This window comes from Lynx rufus, unplaced genomic scaffold, assembly GCF_022079265.1.
Source record: "Lynx rufus isolate CCGP_SWC_20201006 ecotype Redwood Valley unplaced genomic scaffold, mLynRuf1.p SCAF_8, whole genome shotgun sequence".
Lineage (NCBI taxonomy): Eukaryota > Metazoa > Chordata > Mammalia > Carnivora > Felidae > Lynx > Lynx rufus.
Genome location: NW_025814896.1, coordinates 129,245,579 through 129,265,581, shown reverse-complemented (window position 1 = coordinate 129,265,581; position 20,003 = coordinate 129,245,579). Strand labels below are relative to the sequence as shown.

The following is a 20,003-nucleotide window of genomic DNA, read 5'->3' as shown; positions in this document are numbered from 1 at the left end:
CTATTGTGGCAAAGAGCAAATTGTAGGAGAAACAAAACTTATCTTTCCTATTTTATCATAGGATGTACAAATAGAAAAATGATAAAACTTCTTCAGACAAAAATTAAGGCCAAAAATGAGATGGAAATATATAAACATAACATATGGGAAATGTTTGAAATGAAAATCACTTTAGCAATTTAGCAATTTTACTATATTCCACACATGAACAAAACTTAATACTCACAGATTTCTAGCCAGATGGATTTTCATATTGACAATGAAAGCTGAAGTATTTAATCAACTCACAACTGGGTAGAAGTAAATCAGAATAGGCACTTCCACAACTATCTTTAATCATTAGATTTTATAGAGAAAATACTCAATTACACAAAGCATATTATGAAAACTAATAAAGTAGTGAATTACATGAAGAAAGCCCCAGATGAGCTGAATTCACGATTTGGTAAAAGAGGCTACAGTTGTATAGGGCAACAGTAACACTAGCTTCTTCTCAGACAATGTTTTAGCTAAAATTATAAGCTGGCTCTGCACTATATGTTACCATATAATCTATTTTAAACATACTGGCTTGGCCATTTCATTTCCTAGAACAGCAGTAAGAGAGGCAGAGCCCTGTCCTACCTGGCTGACCCGAGGTCCCTTGACTATTGCAGGACGAGTGAGAAAGGAGCAGCTGTTTAAGGGCTCAGCCAGTGATGAGTACACAAAATGACACCAATATATTTGGTATATGACTTGTTAATAGTTTCGTGTTTCCAGTGTCTTTGCATAACGAATGCTGAACTCCAGAAGCATCGTTCACATCAACTGCATGGACTCTCTCCCTGTTTTCCATTAATATCATCACTCGTACCTAACTCACCCAGATAAAAGTCACGATCTAGGGGTGCTGACTTTGGCTCAGGCCACGATCTCACAGTTCATGAGTCCAAGCCCCGTATCGTGCTCACTGCTGTCAGCACAAAGCCCGCTTCAGATCCTCAGTCCCCCTCTCTGCCCCTTCCCTGCTGGTTCTCATTCTCTCTCTTTCTCTCTCTCAATAAATAAATTAAAAAAAAAAAAGTCAAAATCTGTCAACATAAGGGCTACAGAAGATACTCTGAAACAAAGGCTTAACCTATGAAGTCCAAGAACCTGAGTCCAACCAGCATCTTGATTCTAATGCAGCAATGCAAGTTTACTTCTTTTTAGCACTATTCCCATCTATTAGAACACAAAAACATTTGTTACTTACTAGGACTGTAGTGAAGCAATTGAGATAGGTTCCTATCACTCAGGGTGGACAGCCAAGCCTTAGTAGACAAATGCTACTTACTCCCAACAATCCTTCCCCCCAACTGGATTATGAGTCTTTCCTCTGAGCTTATCTTTTCATAATATTAACATGTTACTCTGTTGATTTGTTTATAATTCCCCTTGCAAGACTATGAGCATCTCACTGGGACTTACTGCATTCTCTACTCTAAAACTTGGTAAAGATTCAATAAAGAGATGAACTCTATTATTTTATGATTATTATTATGAATACGGTAACAGCTTACTCTTTATAAAACTGTTACACACAAGCTTTATACCACTTACCGTGGTACACTAAATTTTGCTGACTCCCTTCATATAGTACCCATCCAAATCCAAAATGGCCAAGCCAATGTGATGAACTCCCAGGATACAGGTGAAAGACTCAAGCAAAGTATAGTTTTTCAAACCCTTTGTGCTGAAGAAAGAGTTACCACTCTCACATACTCTCCCAGCACATCATAAGTACTGCACAGATCTATTGTAAACTTCAGGGTTTACCAGCGGGAAGCTATGTCAATTATTTACTCCAGTTTTTGGTGATACACACTAACTGGCTCGAGAGTTCAACACATCTGAGAAGGCTGAAGACATCTGTGTTCTATTCACTGGGAAAAAAGATTTATCTCTGTTCTTCTAAAGATCAAATAAAGCCTAATAAATATATTTTCCACCTTTTAAAAACTGTATCTATTTTTGCACAGGGTCATGGGAAGAGCATATACGTCAGAGTCAGAGAGAGATGAAATCTCTCTGAAATCTCAACTCTACTGCTTACTTGCTAAATAACTCTGAATAAGTGCTCAATAAATAACTGAGGTTATTATTACAGTAAATTTTGTAAAAGCTACAAGAATACTATCTACATGAATCGTGACCAGAGCTACATAAGCCTAAAATGTGTATCAAAAAACAAAAAACAAAAAAAAAGAGTGTTCTGTGAAAATGATGAAGCCTCACAAGAATTTGTTTATGACAGAATGAAGAAAGGATGGGACAAAAGCAGGGAGCAGGGAGAGGAAAGTTCAGGAAGCAAGTGTGAAGCAGCATAATGATCCAGGTAAACAAAGGAGTTTGCATTTTGACCACAACTTTAGAATTTTAAAGAAAAGAATAGATGAAATTAAAGTCTTGCTTTTCAACCTGGACAAAATTTCTTTTGAGACTAGAATGAGGAGTCTCAAAGCAAGATCTGTTCTATTCAGCTCCAGTCCTTCCCTGTGCTGAGCGACAGCGCGAGAAGGGCGGGGCTGACCGCCACAGGCCCCGGATGGGATGAATTCGGGAATAAGGCGGTGTGCTGAGCAGCAGGAGAAACAGCAGTAAAGGTAGGATTAGGTTCAGTAATTCTCACTAAGCCACTGTTCCCTCAGCAAGGGGTTCTACCACCTACAAAACGTCTGCAGTGATGGCAACCGGTCCATGGTTTTCAGTTTTGTGAGCCCCAAAACCTGTTTGGTTTTTTTTTTTTTCCTGGTTTGCTCAGGCATTCGAGGGAAATAATTTATGGCGACCCAATCTGAAAAACACGGATATATTACCCTAAAAATTGTTCAGTTTGTAATAATAGCTAGAACTGGCTTGAGAATCAAGCTACATCAACAGACAGCCTCTACAGACTGTGCGGTGGGCGCTAAACCAGAGCCACAAGGGGCGAGATGGAAGCACGCTGTGGCACAACAGAACAGTCTAGAGCAATTCCTGATGAGCTGCCCTTCTACATTCTCAAGGGTCAAAGAGTCTCACCAGGGAAACACAGGAGATCAACTTCTGGCATAAACTCTTCTCTCTTCCCACCATAAACCTTTTGTCATTTTCTAATTTCCTTCCTTTCCTGCCCCATTACTCTTCTGATGGCCTATTCCAAACTACTGGGATACTTACATTTACTCATTCAAGATTTTTAAACAATTTTTAAATTATTTTAATAGAATCGCTATAAAAATCAAAAAAATTAATGAATAATATTAATGAGCTAAAGAGTAGCGAATTACAATGATACTGATTGGCAACTAATGACAAAAAAATGTCTAACTACTTAAAAAGTTGAGTGTATGCCAATAAGGGTTACAACAAATGCAATTTATCTTCACAAGAAGGGTATCCAGAATTCCAGTAAACAAAAGAGCATACTAATAAATTTTGCCTAAATAGTCCTTACACTACGTGTATGCCATTCTAGAATACTAACAAAATCAAACATTAAGTGTGCTTCAAACTTGATCAATATTTCTATTAGGTGAATGAAATAATTTAAGAAAATGAGTAAACTTAAGAAAAAAAATTGCCCAAATGTAAAATATTGGAAAGAACAGAGTCTTTCCAAATGCAAATTTATCACTATACATTAATAGCCACGAAAAATACATGGTACCTTTTGGATCAGTTATCCAGTGTGCATGGCTAAATATGTTAAACAAATGGTTTTAGAGTTGATCCACTCCACTTCTAGAGGGAAGATATAAATCAGGTTAGCTATCAGTTCCGAGGAGAGAAAAACAATGTTCCTTGTATTTAGCTGCTGAGATTGAAGACTGAGGAACCCCTCTTCTGTTTAGAACAAATCGAGATCCAGGGCCAGAGTGAGTGGTAGAGGTGCAGAGAACAAATTAAATTCAAGGTGAGTAGGAACTAAGGGGAAAAAATCTTGCCAAACTTGTGTATTAAAACAGAAAAAAAGGGGTGCCTGGGTGGCTCAGTCGGTTGGGTGCCTGACTTTGGCTCAGGTCATGATCTCACGGTTTGTGGGTTCGAGCCCCGCATCAGGCTCTGCTGACAGCTCGGAGCCTGGAGCCTGCTTCGGATTCTGGGTCTCCCTCCCTCTCTGCCCCTCCCCCACTTATGCACTGCCTCTCTCAGTCTCTCAAAAATAAATAAATGTAAAAAAAAATTTTTTTAACAAAAAAAATGAAGAATAATAGCAAAAACAAATTTAAGTCTGTGAAAAGTGTAAGAAAATATACAGCCAGTTTCTCTTTCCCTCTGCTATTCTGGGAATAACAAAATGCTCTTTGCTTTTCAAAATTGTTTTAATAGCTCAGATTAACTGATGAAATGAAATTAAAAAGAATTCTGAAAAAAGACATCAATCCATTCAGACCATTCAGGGAAAAGGCTCCAGTCTTAGAATCACAAAACTATCCACCAAAGCTGGTGAAAAGATATTCCTATAGAAAAGGGAAATGGAGAAGTGAGAGGAAAAAAAAATTAACCCCTAAGTACTGAAATGCCAAATCACCATCAGAGGAGTAAAAGATTTAGAACATAAAGTTGTATCTAACTGAGGTCTTTCTTTTCATCTTCACTCTATCACAATACACAGCATTATATGCACAGACCTTATTTGCCCATCATGATTTTAGAATATAACAAATGATGATTCTGTTACTAAACCACTAAGCCTTTTCATTCTTAAAACCGGTCATTTCAAGACACTAAAAAATTAATAGACTGCATCTTCACTCCCTACCTTTTGAGTGAAGAGGTCTCCCTTCAAGCCTTAAGCAAGCCCAATATTACGTTAGTGTTGCAAGATTTGGGAAGAACTGTAGCCCTTTTAGAATACTGACCCTCCAATTTTTTTACCATATTAGTTGGCTTTTGCTACAAAATTAGCGTCTCCATTCTGTATTTTTATAGTAAGAAAAAAGGAGAAGGGGGTGGACAGATTACAGTCAGTATACAGAATGTACTGCACTACAAATTAAAGTCAGCACACAGTGCTACTCTGTTCTTAATTTATCCTACTATGCTGATGATATTCTAATTTAACTAAAGCTTTGGCATGCTGAGCATGAATAATAGCTGTGAGCTGCAGTCAAACATCAACCAAATGAAACCATTATTGTCAGTACTCACCCTTAAGCGAGAACCATTCTAATAATAATAATAATCAACAGACATACCTGCTCATTTTGATTCCATTCCCCTTGCTGCTTCAGAGACGGAATGGCCCAGATGCTTAGTTTCCCTGAGAAATGAATGGCAGCAAGGAGGGTCCCATCTGGAGAGAGGCTCATCTTAAAGATCCCATCCTATACAATAATATTACATTAACGTCAGATCAAGGAACTTGTAGCTGAATAGAAGTAACCTCCAGAATTTAATAACACTCTTTAGAGGGTGCCATGTCATAAATGATCTCTCATAATAAAGGGTTCCAACAGCTTCATACACTATAAATGTGCTCCAGCATAAAGAAACAGAACTCTTACCCTTAAGGAGTTTTTTTTTCTTTTTAACCTATTTTATAGTGTTATAATTCACATATAACCAAAAACCCAAATATATGAGCATTATAAAAACACTCCTTTACATCACACATCAATTACCATGAGTTCTCATTAACTTTTATGGGTCAATATTGACCAGATGGTGAATTTCCTGAATTTGGGGTTCACATTTTCACAAGACTCTATATGTACACAATCTCTGGAATATCCTGTCACAGGCCACAAATTTATGCTGTGTGGATGAAAGGGAAGGGAAAGGAGGAAGAAGAGAGTTGGCAGAAAAGAAGGTCCAATGGTGATGGGAACAGAGGCAGCCAGGGGGGAAATGCATTCCTTAATTTAAGGGGCACCAGGAGTGTTTATTTTCCAGATTTCCTGGTAAACATGAGGAATCTAATCACTGCTACAGAAAAGAGAAATTTTGTTAATACACTGATTTTACATGGCCAAGCACGGGGTGCACAGAGAAAGTCTTGTCTTTTCAAGGCCTATTTGTCCACACAATCTCTCAGTCCTTTCTTGATGAGAAACCAGACAAGCAGAGATGTCCCCTGTTCATCGCCTAAGCAGAGGCAGAAGAATCAAACCAACACTAACTGGACATCTATTGCCCACTCAAGCATTTACTGAAAGCAGCGTCTAAGGTAGTTTACCCACAAATAATAAATCAGACCTAAAAATGACAGCCTACAACCATATGTGTCCTTAGCATTTAGAAAATCTGGCAACACAAGAGTCCACCACCACCTTTTAAGGGTGAGGGTGCTACCCGGTCACACTAGGGCAATAATCAGGTGGGGCTGGACAGCATATGCATGCTTAAAAGGATCATAAGCTTTCCAGTAAGCCAAAGCCCCCACCATTCTTGGTTATGGCCCTACGATTAAGGTCAAATACTAGCTATGATCTGAAACTTACACATGACTATACTAAAAAAAAAAAAAAAAAAAAAAAAAAAAAGGAAAAAAATTATGCCTGGCTCAATTCACCACATTATCTACCTGGTCTCTACAGACACAAACTTAAGTCCTCAGGTCTACAATGACTAAGGCGTATTAGCCATCAAAAGGAAATAGAACAATTTCAGAAAGTGAGAAACACTGCTGGATGAGTACATAGATGAGAAGATTAGCATCCTCTAATCTCCTCACTAAGGACTGAAGTCACTTTAACTGGATATAACACGTCTATCCCAGATTGCCAGAATTAAATGTAAGAAAGATTAAAATACAAAAAGAAGCAATAAAAGCAAAAGCAGTGAGAGCAAATGTTAACTACATCCCATCCCCTCCTCTGTGACGGAGAGGAGGTCAGGAAGAGAAGACGAAGGGCCTAGCACCTTCCATTCACAACTCTGGTCAATACGCTCCATGGTTTGGCAGAAGGTGGGATCACAAGCATAAATTTTCATTCTCAAGAACTCTCCCTGCATTCTTCAGAGTTTGCAGACAAAGAAACTGAAGATCCCAAAGGTTCGGAAACTTGCTGAAGATCATTCTAGTATAGATAGCAGTACCTGAGCTAGATGCCGCCTTCAGTCCCAGCCCAAGTCACTTCCACCGCACGGTGACCACTGCCCTCCCCAGTGCCGCAGCCTTTCCAGGAGGCTCCATGCTCCTCGGCAGCAATCATGATCAAGTATACTTTACTGTTTTCTCACCTAAATAATTAGTCACCAGTGGTCTGTATGAGAACTCCCTGGTATTATAAATGCTTCATTAACCAATTAATAAAAGTGCTCTGGAAGCAAATGGGAAGTTGATGAATCTCTTTAACAAAAAAAAAAAAAAAATATACTGAATAATGTGAATAATTTAACAATAGCCTTGTGATCTAGAAAATAATAAATGAATATGCTAAATTATCCTTCGTTTTAATCCTTCTCTCCCTCTTACCTTCCTTTTCTCTCTCGACATGAAGAACTAAAATGTTACCACTTGCTTTTAAACTGGTGGCTTCTTGAATCCCCTTAAGTTTCATTTGATACTATGATCTCCTCGCTGAAAACTTAACACTCCTTTCTCGAAGCATTTTGCTGTAGGAATTTGCACTTACACACACATGTAGAAACTAGAGGATAACGAATACCCAGGAACCAACAACCAGCTTATCAACAAATACCAACTTTTCACACTTGCTTCACAAACCCTTCCCCAATCACCACAATGTTCTTGGGGTTTTTTTTTCCCCCTGGAGTACTGTAGAGCAAATCCAGACATTAGGTGTATACACATTACGTATGCAGTTCTTTAAAGTCCAAGTTACCCGTTTAACTTTCACATATACGCACAGTGAGAAGACAGTTCTCAGCAGCAACTGAACTGCAGCCTGTCAGACATAGACAAGCCACCTATGTTACTTTAGAAACACGATGTTTTCCTTCTGAAATAAAAACTACATTTTATTTGTAGAAACATTGCAGAGCGTCTATAGCACACAAAGTATCTCTGGCTCAGGGAATAATTTATTTTCCTGACAGTAGCTGTTACACAAGATCTAAAGCCACAGTTAGAAAATCCAGGCTAAAGTCTGTGAACCGAGCCTGCAGTATTTGGAAGTCAGAATGTTTCTTGCTTGGCTGGGGAGAGAATTTCTTTCAAATTATTTATTTGGAAATAAGAGGAAATGGCTTTTCAATCAACTGCACATCACACTAAAAGTAAACCTCAAACCTTCAAACCATAATTCCTCTTACCGTATTCAGATTTCTCAGCATAAGTGAATAATAATCGTTCTCTTGTCTTCTCTATTTGAATTAAGTAGTTCCAAAAGCAATATAATTTAGCTGTAATTTTTACTTCAGTTAAAATGTGTCTGGGTTTCTTTCATATTCCTCAAATATGAACATCATGTTTATTTTAATCATTACAACAGCTGGAATGATGGTCAAGAGTATGTAACTTGGCAGTGAAAAGAGGGAAGCCTTTTCTCTGAGAACAAGAACATGACAAGAAAGCCACTCTTGCCAGTTTTACTCAACACAGTACTGGAAATCCTAGCCAGAGCAATTAGGCATGAAAATAAATAAAAGGCACACAAATTGGAAAAGAAGTAAAATTGTCTCCTTACAGATGACATGGTATATTTAGAAAACCCTAAAGACTCCACCAAAAAGCTGTTAGAATAAACAAATTCAGTAAAGCTGCAGGATACAAAAATCAACATACAAAAAATGACTACTGTTCCTGTACCCTAACAGTGAACTATCAGAAAGAGAAATTAAGAAAACAATCTGTTACACTAGCATCAAAAAGAATAAAATACTTAGGAATAAATTTAACCAAGGAGGTGAGAGATCTATACAAGAAAGGCCATAAAATACTGATCAAAGAAACTGAACACAAATAAATGGAAAAATATTCCATGTCCATGGATTTAAAGAACATTGTTAAAATGTCCATAGTATCCAAAGTGATCTATAGGTTCAATGCAATACCTACCAACATTCAAATGGCATTTTCCACAAAAATAGAAAAAATAATCCTAAAATTTGCACGGTACCACAAAAGACCCTAAGTCCCCAAGCAGCCAAAGCAATCTTGAAAACTAAGAACAAAGCTCTAAGTATTACCATTTCTGATTTCAAACTACTGCTACAAAGCTATAGTAATCAAAATAATACTGTATTGGTATAAAAACAGGCACAAAGATCGATGGAACAGAAGAGAGCTCAGAAAGAAATTCATGCATAAATGGTCACTTTACAACAAAGAAGTCAAGAATACACAATGGGGAAGGGATACTCTTTCAATAAATCGTATTGGAAAACCTGGATACCCACTGGACCCCTACCTTACACCATATACAAAAATCCACTCTAACCAGATGAAGATCTGGAGCATAAGCCCAAAAACCCTAAAACTCCTATATGAAAACACAGGGAATAAGCTCCTTGATATTGGTCGTGGCAATGATCTTTTGTATTTTTCACTAAGAGCAAGGTCAAAAAAGCAAAAATAAACAAGCAAAACTACATCACACTAAAAACATCTGCACAGCAAAGGAAACCATTAACAAAATGAAAAGACAATTTATGGAATGAGAGAAAATATTTGCAAGCCACATATCTGATAAAAATATCCAAAATGTACAAGGGACTCCTACAACTCAATAGCAAAAAAACACAAATAACCCAATTTAAAAATGAGCAAAGCATCTGAATTGACATTTTCTAAGTAAAAAAAAAAAAAAAAAAAAAAAAAAAAGACATACAAATGGCTAGCAGGTACATGAAAAGGTGCTCAACATCACTAATCATCAGGGAAATGCAAATCAAAACCACAATGAGGTATCACTTCACACACCTCAGGATGGCTATTATGAATAAGAAAAGGCAACCAATGCTGGTGAGGATGTGGGGACACAAACACACAAACTGCCAATCAGCCTTTAAAAAGGAAATCCATGGGGTGCCTGAGTGGCCCTGTCAGGTTAAGCATCCAACTTCAGCTCAGGTCATGACTCATGGGTTCATGAGTTCAAGCCCCACGTCAGGCTCCGTGCTGACAGCTCAGAGCCTGGAGTCTCCTTCGGATTCTGTGTCTTCCTCTCTCTCTGCCCCTCTCCTCCTTGCACTCTGTCTCACTCCCTCTCTCAAAAATAAATAAACATAAAAAAGAAGAAGAAGAAGGAGGAGGAGGAGGAGGAAATCCTGTCATTTGTGACAACACGGATGTAGCTGGCTGGCATTATGCTAAGTGAAATATGTCAAACACAGAATGACAAATACTGAGTATCACTTATATGTAGAATCTTTAAAAAAAAAAAAAAATCAAACTCCTAGAAACAGATAGTAGAAAACTAGCTGCCTACCAGAGGCGGGGGAGTGAGTGGAGGAAGTTGGGAGAGGTTGGTAAAGGGTGGAAACTTTCAGTTACAAGATGAAGAAGGTTTGCAGATCTAATGTATAATATGATGACTACACTTGATAACACTGTATTATGTAACTGAAACTTGCTAAGAGAGGAGGACCTGAATGGTTCTTACACACACAATAAAAATATAAATATGTGAGGTAGTGGATATGTTAACTCGATGGGGGAAAAGCTTCATTTACATATATGCAGATCCAATCATCACATTATACACTTTAAATATCTTACAATTATACCCCAAAGAAGGCGAGGAAAAGATGGGGCGCTTGGGTGGCTCAGTCAGTTAAGCGTCCAACTTCAGCTCAGGTCATGATCTTGAGTTCAAGCCCCGCATCGGGCTCTGTGCTGACAGCTCAGAGCCTGAAACCTGCTTCGGATTCTGTGTCTCCCTCTCTCTCTGGCCCTCCCCTGTTCACGCTCTGTCTCTTAATAATAAATAAATGTTTCAAAAAATTAAAAAAACAAAAAAAAAGTTGAGGAAAAGAAAGAAAGAAAATGATGAATTTCACTTACTGCCTGCTTCAGTCTACTCTATTCCATGAGTATCTACTGAAAGGCAGTCTTACCTTGTAAGTTACGATGGAACAAAGGAAGTTGGTTGACAAAGATCATTTGCATGGTCTTCTTTCACCATGAATTCATCTATGACCCTTTTAATTGAGCATATTATCAATTCTATTTACCTCCTTGTATCAAAATCTCTTCCCACAGCTTTCCAAAAGATACTTTCCTCTTACCTCACTGAATCTCTTGTGTAGCAATGTGATACCAATACTACTGAAATTAATAACATGAACAGGATTTTAACTTTCACCTCTATTTCTCATTTATTAAACTACTAGCTCAAACGTCCATTTGATCTTTTGTTAATTAAAAACACTAATTAAAGCCTCTACTACTGGCAGCAATAGAGTAGGAATTGTGTCTTCTCTCAAACACTACAATAAAACCTTTAACTGTCCTTTCTAAGAGAGTAATTCTTTTAAATGTTCAATATCAGATCTTAGCACTGAGAGAGAGTACTTTAACTTACCTAACTTTCTTCAACTGCATATCTACACAGAACAATTAAAAATGAGTGATTTCCTATTTCATTACACCTTTCAAATGTACACGCTACATGAAAATTAAAGTACTGAACTCTAGTACATACATTCAAAATGTTCTGAATTACTACATAGTCTTAAAGGTGAATTCGTAAGTGCTGCTCTTCCCACATTCAACATGAATAAACATATCCAGTAATACAGTTATATGCCAGGTATGTCTGACACTGTGGGAAGCTAGCAGCAAGCAAAACATAGATCCTGCCCTTAAGAAGTTGACCTGATGTTCTTGCCCACTGTGGTTTAGAAGTCTGACCTCCCAGCTCCGGGCTGATGGCTCAGAGCCTGGAGCCTGTTTCCGATTCTGTGTCTCCCTCTCTCTCTGCCCCTCCCCCGTTCATGCTCTGTCTCTCTCTGTCCCAAAAATAAATAAACGTTGAAAAAAAAAAAATTTAATTTAGAAGTCTGACCTCCCTAAATAAATAAATAAATAAATAAATAAATAAATAAATAAATCATCCTCAAATGCCTGGTTAACAAACCTGGGGCTAGTGAGCAGGGGGAGACACTGCAAAAATACATAGGAAATAAAAAGCCCTTGGGAAAAAAATTTTCCAAGATAACATTCTTTATAAAAGAACACACAGAACTTTTATTATTAATATACTCTTTGAAAGGTAATACTATATGCCAAATAAAACTAATGGCTACAGCCCAGCAAACTGGAATGTTCCAGCACTGCCCTCTGACACTTCCAGGACTTGGCAAATGCTGCTACCAGGCTGGAAATGTCCAGTGTCCCTCTTTCTGTGTGAGGAACCCTCACTTCTAAATTGAGTATCCTCTCAAGAATGAAAGGCTCCCTCTTTGTGCACCTCAATGGTACTTCATATTAACTTATAGAAGGGGTTATAAAATGCAAAGACTGTATTATTTCCCAGCTGCTTCTGTAACTGTCTCCCCCACTACACTGAGGGCTGCTTGAGGAAGTGCAATGCATTTTATTCATCAATTTATTCTCAGCTCTAACATTATGCCTGGGCTCAAAGTGAGTGCTGACTGACTGAAAAAAAAAAAAAAAGAATAAACACTGAAATGACATATAATTGCTTTAATAAAGTCAACAAAATTTTAAAAGTGAGTCATTTAAGATTTGTTAAAGATAGTAATTTAGATGGTATTAAAGAGAATGCAGAAAGGATGCAGGAAGAAAAAGTAAAATAATGCTATCATGCACTAAAATGGTAACAGATCAACAGAGGCGATACAGAGAACTAAGTCCATGGCAGAGGCCAAGCCATTTGATCTTTCATATGTTTCTTCATCTGCAAAATGAAAACAAACTCCATGAAATGCCTGAAGAGAATGCTAACTGGAAAACAGTGCCACCATATGGGGATTCAACATGAAAGTGACTTTCCAGACATCAACAGCAGTGGTAGTGCTCACTTTTGTAGAGACAATGCCAAAACAATCCAGAATGCATGACTTAGTTGAAGTCAATGGCAGAGAAAGAACTCAAACTTTAAATATATTAAATGCAAATGCAGCACCAGAATGCTCATCTGATTTCTCAAGATTTCTGTACTTTCTTGTAATTTCCCTTGGGTAAATAAAGAAATTGAAGAAACAGAAAAATGAGGCAGTTTGAGTCTCCCCAAAACAAAAAAGGTAAGATCCGATGCTTCCATATAGGCCAAGACTCTTGTGAGAGCAAGAGAGAGAGAGTGAAGTAACCATCTCCATCAGAGGCAGCTCCTAAGCACCTCACTTACATCAGGAGGAAACTGACAAACATCCTTGTCAACGATCCATGCATCTCTTGGAAAACAGTATAAAATGCTTTCTGAAGCCCAGAATCAACATGGCTTGCTTTTTCTTGGAGTTTCAATAATCTCAGATTTAAAAAAACAAACAAAAAAGTATATATTATGGACAAGGAAGGAAAATTTGCAAGTAAGATAAAATTAAAAAAAAAAAAAAAACACTTCAAACATATAATGGTTCCAGGAGATTTGTCTTCCATTCCCAAACTCAAGAGGACTAAATTCATTCTTTACCCTTTTTTTTTTTTTCAAATCTTCATTATTGAGAGAAGAATGATATACAGTAAAACACACAAACCTTCAGGGAATAGCTCCAGGAATTTTTACTTATGGATCTGTCCACGCAGGGTACAATTAAGAGCACAGCCAGATGAAGATCTATAACACTGAAGGTTCATTCCGTTGTGCTTTAAAGGTACTCTGGTGAAAATATTTGAGAAGCACAAGGTTAAGTTTGTGAGTTACCTGTTCTTGTCCCGGGCGACTATAAAACTTGACACTTAACATCCTTAACAATCCCAGGGTCTTCGGTACCTACAAAATAAATGCACATCATACAAAGAAAAATTAATGGAATGCTTCCTCGCTGTAAAAATCCTTTTATCGCGAAATGAAAACTAGAAGAAATCTAACACTTTAAGAAATAGTTAAGAAAACCATCAATAGGTGTCAGAGATGTACTCACAATAGCCAATTTATTAAGGAATTGATCTTATGCTTCAAAAATGCCAGAAAAAAGAAATCAACATTTAGAAACCAGTATTTGAAATAATAGGACACAGACTCTCTTTAGACTTAACAGATGCATTTATAAAACCAAGAGGGAGAGAAGGGTGTAATTTAAGAAATTTAAAACAACAAGTATTGTTGAAGATGTAGAGAATTTAGTACACTGCTTGGGGTGGGGAGAAGTAAAATGGTACAGCTGCTGTAGACAAGTTTCATGGTTCCTCAAAAAGTTTAACATAAAATTACCATTTGACCCAGCCATTCCATCCTAAGTATACGCCCAAAAGAATTGAAAACAGGTATTCCATCAAATAATTATACACAAATGTTCATAGCAATACTATTCACAACAGCCAAGAAGTGGAAACAACTCAAAAGACCATTAACTAAAGAACGAACAAAATGTAATATATCCACACGACAGAATACTGTTCAGTCATAAAAAGGAATGAAGAAGTGATAGATGCTACAACTTGGATGAACCTTGAGAACATTATTCTAATCAAAGAAGTCAGAAACAAAAGGCCACATATTATATGATTCCATTTATATGAAACAGAATAGGTAAGTCCACAGAAACAGAAAGCAGACTAGAGGTTGCCAGGAGCTGGAGGGAGGAAGAATAGGGAAGGACAAGTTAATGGGAATGAGGTTTCCTTTTGGGGTAATGAGAATGAATGTCTTGGAACTAGATGGTGGTGATAGTTGCAAACATTGTGAATGTACTAAATGCAACTGAATTGTATATTTTAAAATGGTTAGTGGTTGGTTTTATGTTTTATGAATTTTAACTTGAAAGAAAAAGGCAAAGAAGAGTACAGTTTTGTTGAGCTTAAAAATTTTCCTAACAGAACTTCTGAGTAGTTAAAGCCATCAGTGGTGGCTTAGCTCCGTATCTCCCAATATTTCCTCCAACACAAAAAGAAAAAGAAGGGAAAAATATGAGGTGTCTGGCTGGCTCAGTCAGTAGAACACGGTCATGAACTGAAGCCCCACACTGGGTGTAGAGCTTACTTGAAGAAAAAAAAGTGGGGCGGGGGGGGCGGGGGGGAGTAGAAAATAAATCTATATGAAAATCATGTCCTCACCTTAACTTGAAGACAGAAGATAAGACAAACTTCAAGATAACTATAAGTAAGAAAGACAAAAAACACCAAATCCCAGGGTGTCATCTCCACTGCTCCTGCCAACCCCCATGTCCCCATGACGCCTACTACCAGGCCTGGTGTTGAGCAAAAGTAGATTGTAAAAATACTGCAGGGTCAAGGAAGGACAGATGAGGGAAGGTAGCAAAGGGATCATCTAAAACCACTGTCAAAATTATAATCCAAGAATTCTTGCCAGAAATAGAAAAAGATATATACGTTGAAAGAGCCAACGGGGATTCTCTGAGAAAATTAGCCCAGAAAAATCAACTCTGAGAAATATCCTAGGAAAGCTATTAAATCTCACAGACTAAAAAAAAAAAAATCCTCAAGGCCTTCAAGTATAATGGCCAAATAACATTTGTATGATTCCCTTTGTAAGGAAAATAATTTAACTTCAGTGAGAATTTTCATATTCCACATACAAAGCAAAGCAATAATGGAGTAGTGGGTTTTTTTGTTTTTTTAAGTTCAATGAAAGAAAGGGTAAACTAAGGATTTTATATCCATACGTTTTCCTTCAAATACTAGACTACTAGAAAACAATTTTGAACATACAAGAACTTAAGGAACTCTTTCCCCATGAGCCCGTCTTAAAACATCTTCTAAAAGAGGGGCACCTAGTTGGCTCAGTCAGTGGAGCATGCAACTCTTGATCCCAGGCTGAGTTTGAACCCCATGTTGGGTGTAGAGATTACTTAAAAATAAAATCTTAAAGAGCGCGTGTGTACACACACACACACACACACACACACACACCTACTAGAAGATAGTTTCACCCAACCAAGAGATGACTGGGAGCACTTCAAAACAAGAAATGACAGCATTCTGAATCAGAAATGGACATCTAAGACACTAAAGAAAGGTGAGGATCAAGGTAGAAACTAATGTGCAAATATTATGTGTTTTGTCAAAGTAGCAGTAGCACAAAAAGGGCAGAGAACGGAAAGGAAGAAAGGAAAATAAACTGATTTTTGTAGAAGCAATTAGAAGAGATTAAAGAATACCAATAAAATTGATGCATGGGTAAAATGTTGGAGGCCACTGATAACATCAATAGGAGTATTTCAGTGAAATGATGGAAGTAAATTCCCATGCAACAGAATTCGAATTCAAGAGAGAAAAGAAAGAGGAAGTGCAAGCAAGTATAGACGACTCTAGAACATGTTAAAGAAAGGGAAATAAATGGGGTGGTAGCAGGATTTAGTGGGGTCTATATCCCCCAAAGGCAAACAAAAAAATGGTTTTTATGATGGAAAAATAAAAGCATGTTGTACGCTGATAAGTCTAACAGACAGCACAATTCATGGTATAGGAAAAATATTCTTCCATGAACAAGTGTGAGATCTGGTAGAAACACAGATGGGTTGGCCGTAGCCGGTACAAGGACAGTTTGTCTGCGATAATGACAGAAGAGGTACAGATGCAGGCAGGTGGTGGGGTCTTATGGAAATATTCCTCTGATTACTTCTATATTCTGAGGGAAATAGGATTTCTCAGAGAAACGGGTTTCCAAACAGCCTGTGTCCCTTCCAAAACAGCCTTTACCAAAAAAGCAGCGTAGCAGTAACATAAAAATTAGTTTTGTTCCTTTTTATACTTTTTCTAAAATTCTGATCTTAAAAATACAAACATAATAACAATGAACACTCTAGATCACCATATGGCTTATCAAGTGCCTTCAAATATATTACCTCATGTAATTGTCGCAAAAGCCTTACCCACAGAGGTGTAAAGTGTTGAGGCAGAATTCCCATCCCAGACTTCTGACTCCCGAGTCTGGATTCTTTCCTTTCTCCCAGTTACTGAATTCAAACCTGCTGTCTGTTATAGCTTATTGCCTCTATTTGTGGACACAGCTATATCCTCCCATACAGTAAACCCCTTGAGGGCTGCTACCTCTCCATTCCCAACACCCAGCAGGGACTCAACGTTGAACAAATGAATACATAAAACTACCCAACATTAATTTGAAACTTTGGTCAATGCACATATTGAATCTTGCACCGTCTCTTAGACAACCTGGCAGCCTTGTGAGAGACTAGAATATATGTGTCAGCAGCATTTTTTAGTCAATATGCACCCGAACACAATAGCAACCTTAAACAAACAAGCTCGATGAGGACAGTATCTGCCACCTGACAAAAGGAACTACTCCCAAAACTCAAATTACTCTGAGGTAGGGGCAGGCTATGTAGAAGGACTGGACGTTTAGCTGCAAGACATATTTAAGAGCCACTAACGTAATTAAAATACCCTTCGAAGAAATTAATCATACAGCCGAGCATTCAATTTGCAATTTAATGTTTTTCCCCACTTATTCTGTCAGGGCACGGGCAATTTTCTTTTAAGAGACTGCCATTCCAAAGCTTCAGGCTGGAGAGGGAAGGGCCATAGCAAAGCAGATTTCAATACTTCAGTGAGGAGCAAAGTGAAAGCACATGAGAATTCAAAGAAGCCAAGGTGAAAAGAGGGTTCACGGTATGCGAGAGCACTCTGTGACTCTTCGTCTCCCAGACCACTCTGTCACAAATGCGTCCGATTATACTGACCTGAAATGGACCTCCACAGTTCGCCTGCTTCATCTCTCCTTGTATCCTCCACACTTAGCCTATATTTCCTCTTTTGCCCCTCAACCTTTGACAAATTTCATAGCTACTGAAAAGCGCAAGTGATGGTACAAAGAAACACCAGTATACCTTTCACTTGGGTTCACCACTTATCGATGCTTTGCCATTTATCTATGTGTGCTTTATCTATGTGTGTGTATACACGTCTCTTAAATTATGGTTTTGACTAAACCATTTAAAAAATAAGCTGCAGACATCACACTTAGATTCAAGAGCCAAAGCTGTTCAAACTCTTTCCAAGATCTGCCCTGAATATCTCACATAGAAAACTACAAGCTGGGTATGAACTACATCGAGAGAAACAGGAAGAACTTCCTGCAAAAACGAAATAATATGTTTAAGCAACTCTTACCCCTTTATGAATTACGGGATAATCACAGACAAATCTGACAGTGCCACTGAGACGGGCATAATCTCACACGGGGAGTGGGGGAAGGTGCTCAACGGAGTCTAGAAGATCCGTTCCACCTGTGTTCCCTATTTTTAGTCATGAGATCTTAGGCTCCTTATCTGTGAAGTGTGGCTACCAAACCCCAATCCGGACTCCTCTGGGTCCCGCAGAAGAGGCAGGAACTAGCATAAGCAGAGGGTAGCACATGGAAGGAACAGCACAAAAAACAGTCCTCGATTATAAACTCATCCAGAAATACAACCAGATACAGGGTCTAGTGTCACATAAACCACTAAGTTGAACTAAATTTAAAAAAAAACAAAAACAAACGATGCCTGGGTGGATCAGTTAAGCATCCGACTTTAGCTCAGATTATGGTCTCACAGGTAATGAGTCCAAGCACTACTTTGGGATTCATTCTCATTCTCTCTCTCTCTCTCTCTCTCTCTCTCTCTCTCTCTCTCTCTGCCCCTCATGGGATTCTCTCTCTCTCCTCTCCCTTCCTCACTCACCCTTTCTCACCAAAAAAAAAAAAAAAAAAAAAAAAAAAAAAAAACCCACATACCCAACCCTACTTTGTTGAGCTCAATTCACAATAACATACTTCGGAATATGCTGAGAACTAAAGAAAAAAATGAATGGGAGCTTACAATAATTGCTTAAGATTTTCTTTTAAAAGCATTTCTTCATTAGTTCCTTTTTAACACCAGACATTTAACCATTCATGGTTTTAGGGTATTATTTTAAAATCAGTGTATCTTAACACAGAATTAACAGGACAAATACATTCACTATAGGAAAAAACAACATGACACATTCCCTTATACTGTGCTTTACTTTAATTTCTTGGTTTCTTCCCTACTGGAAAAAATATCTGAGCAGCCACTGGAAAGGAGGCACTGTGCTAAGAACAGGATACATAATTTTGATCAAGTGCTTGATTTCCTGCAGTTTACATAAATAACCAAGATATATAACATTACAGGGTGGTCAATATGGCCGATAAATTATTCACTAATATCTCATTTTTCTTGGCTTTCTGGATACACAGAAAAAACAATTTCTCAGGCCCCTTACAGGCAGGACGGGCCATATGATTAGTTAGAACGCATGCACTATGAGCAGAAGTAACAGCAGTTCTGGTTTAAAAAGTTCCACCTTTCAGCCCTCTCTTCCCTCTTCTACAAACTGAGACAGTGGAACCTCAAGAGGTCACCAGCCTCTGTGTATTCTTCAGTCATCACTTGGAACAAACTGTTCAGGGGAGTCATGGCACCAAGAGCAGGCTATGCCACAAATAAGGGATGAGTTGTTACCCGGTAAAACACAGAAATGTCAGGAGTTTTCGTCTATGTAACTGTTTTTATTATCACAGCAGAACCTAGCCTATACTGACTATTCCAGCACACCAGAATACTCTGCTATACAACAAATGAATGAATGGCCAGGTTTACCACCCAGGTGAACACAGACGAAAATGTCAGGAAGTGTAGCATGGTGGTGAAATCTTGAACAGGGGAACTTCCGTCGTATTCTGCCACTTGCTAGCTCGGTGACCCGTGGTAGTTACTTAACTACGCTTTACTTTTGCCATCAACAGACAGGCTAGTAACAATACCTATCTCAAAAAGCGGGGGAGAATTAAGTGGGCTAATACATACAACGGCACTCAGAAGAGCCGCCAGCACAGCAAACACGTGGAATGAACGTTAACGTTTAAATAAGCAAATGTAAGTAACAGGACTACTGTTGTTCTTCTAACATCTGCTAATACCGTTACTAAAAATGAGACCAAGTTAAACACAAAATGCTCTAGATAAATTTGATGTTT

At 38.1% G+C, this 20,003-nt stretch overlaps 1 protein-coding gene across 1 annotated transcript in view; it reads right to left on the bottom strand.

Annotated features, from left to right (window-relative positions):
* Positions 1 to 20,003, bottom strand: part of NBAS (NBAS subunit of NRZ tethering complex) — a 334,006-nt gene that overhangs the window by 260,965 nt on the left and 53,038 nt on the right. The window contains exons 11-12 of the mRNA XM_047068027.1: positions 13,743 to 13,811; positions 5,205 to 5,333 (exon numbers count right to left, since the gene is read on the bottom strand). Coding sequence (XP_046923983.1) covers positions 5,205 to 5,333; positions 13,743 to 13,811 — 198 coding nt within the window. The remainder of the gene's footprint in view (positions 1 to 5,204; positions 5,334 to 13,742; positions 13,812 to 20,003) is intronic.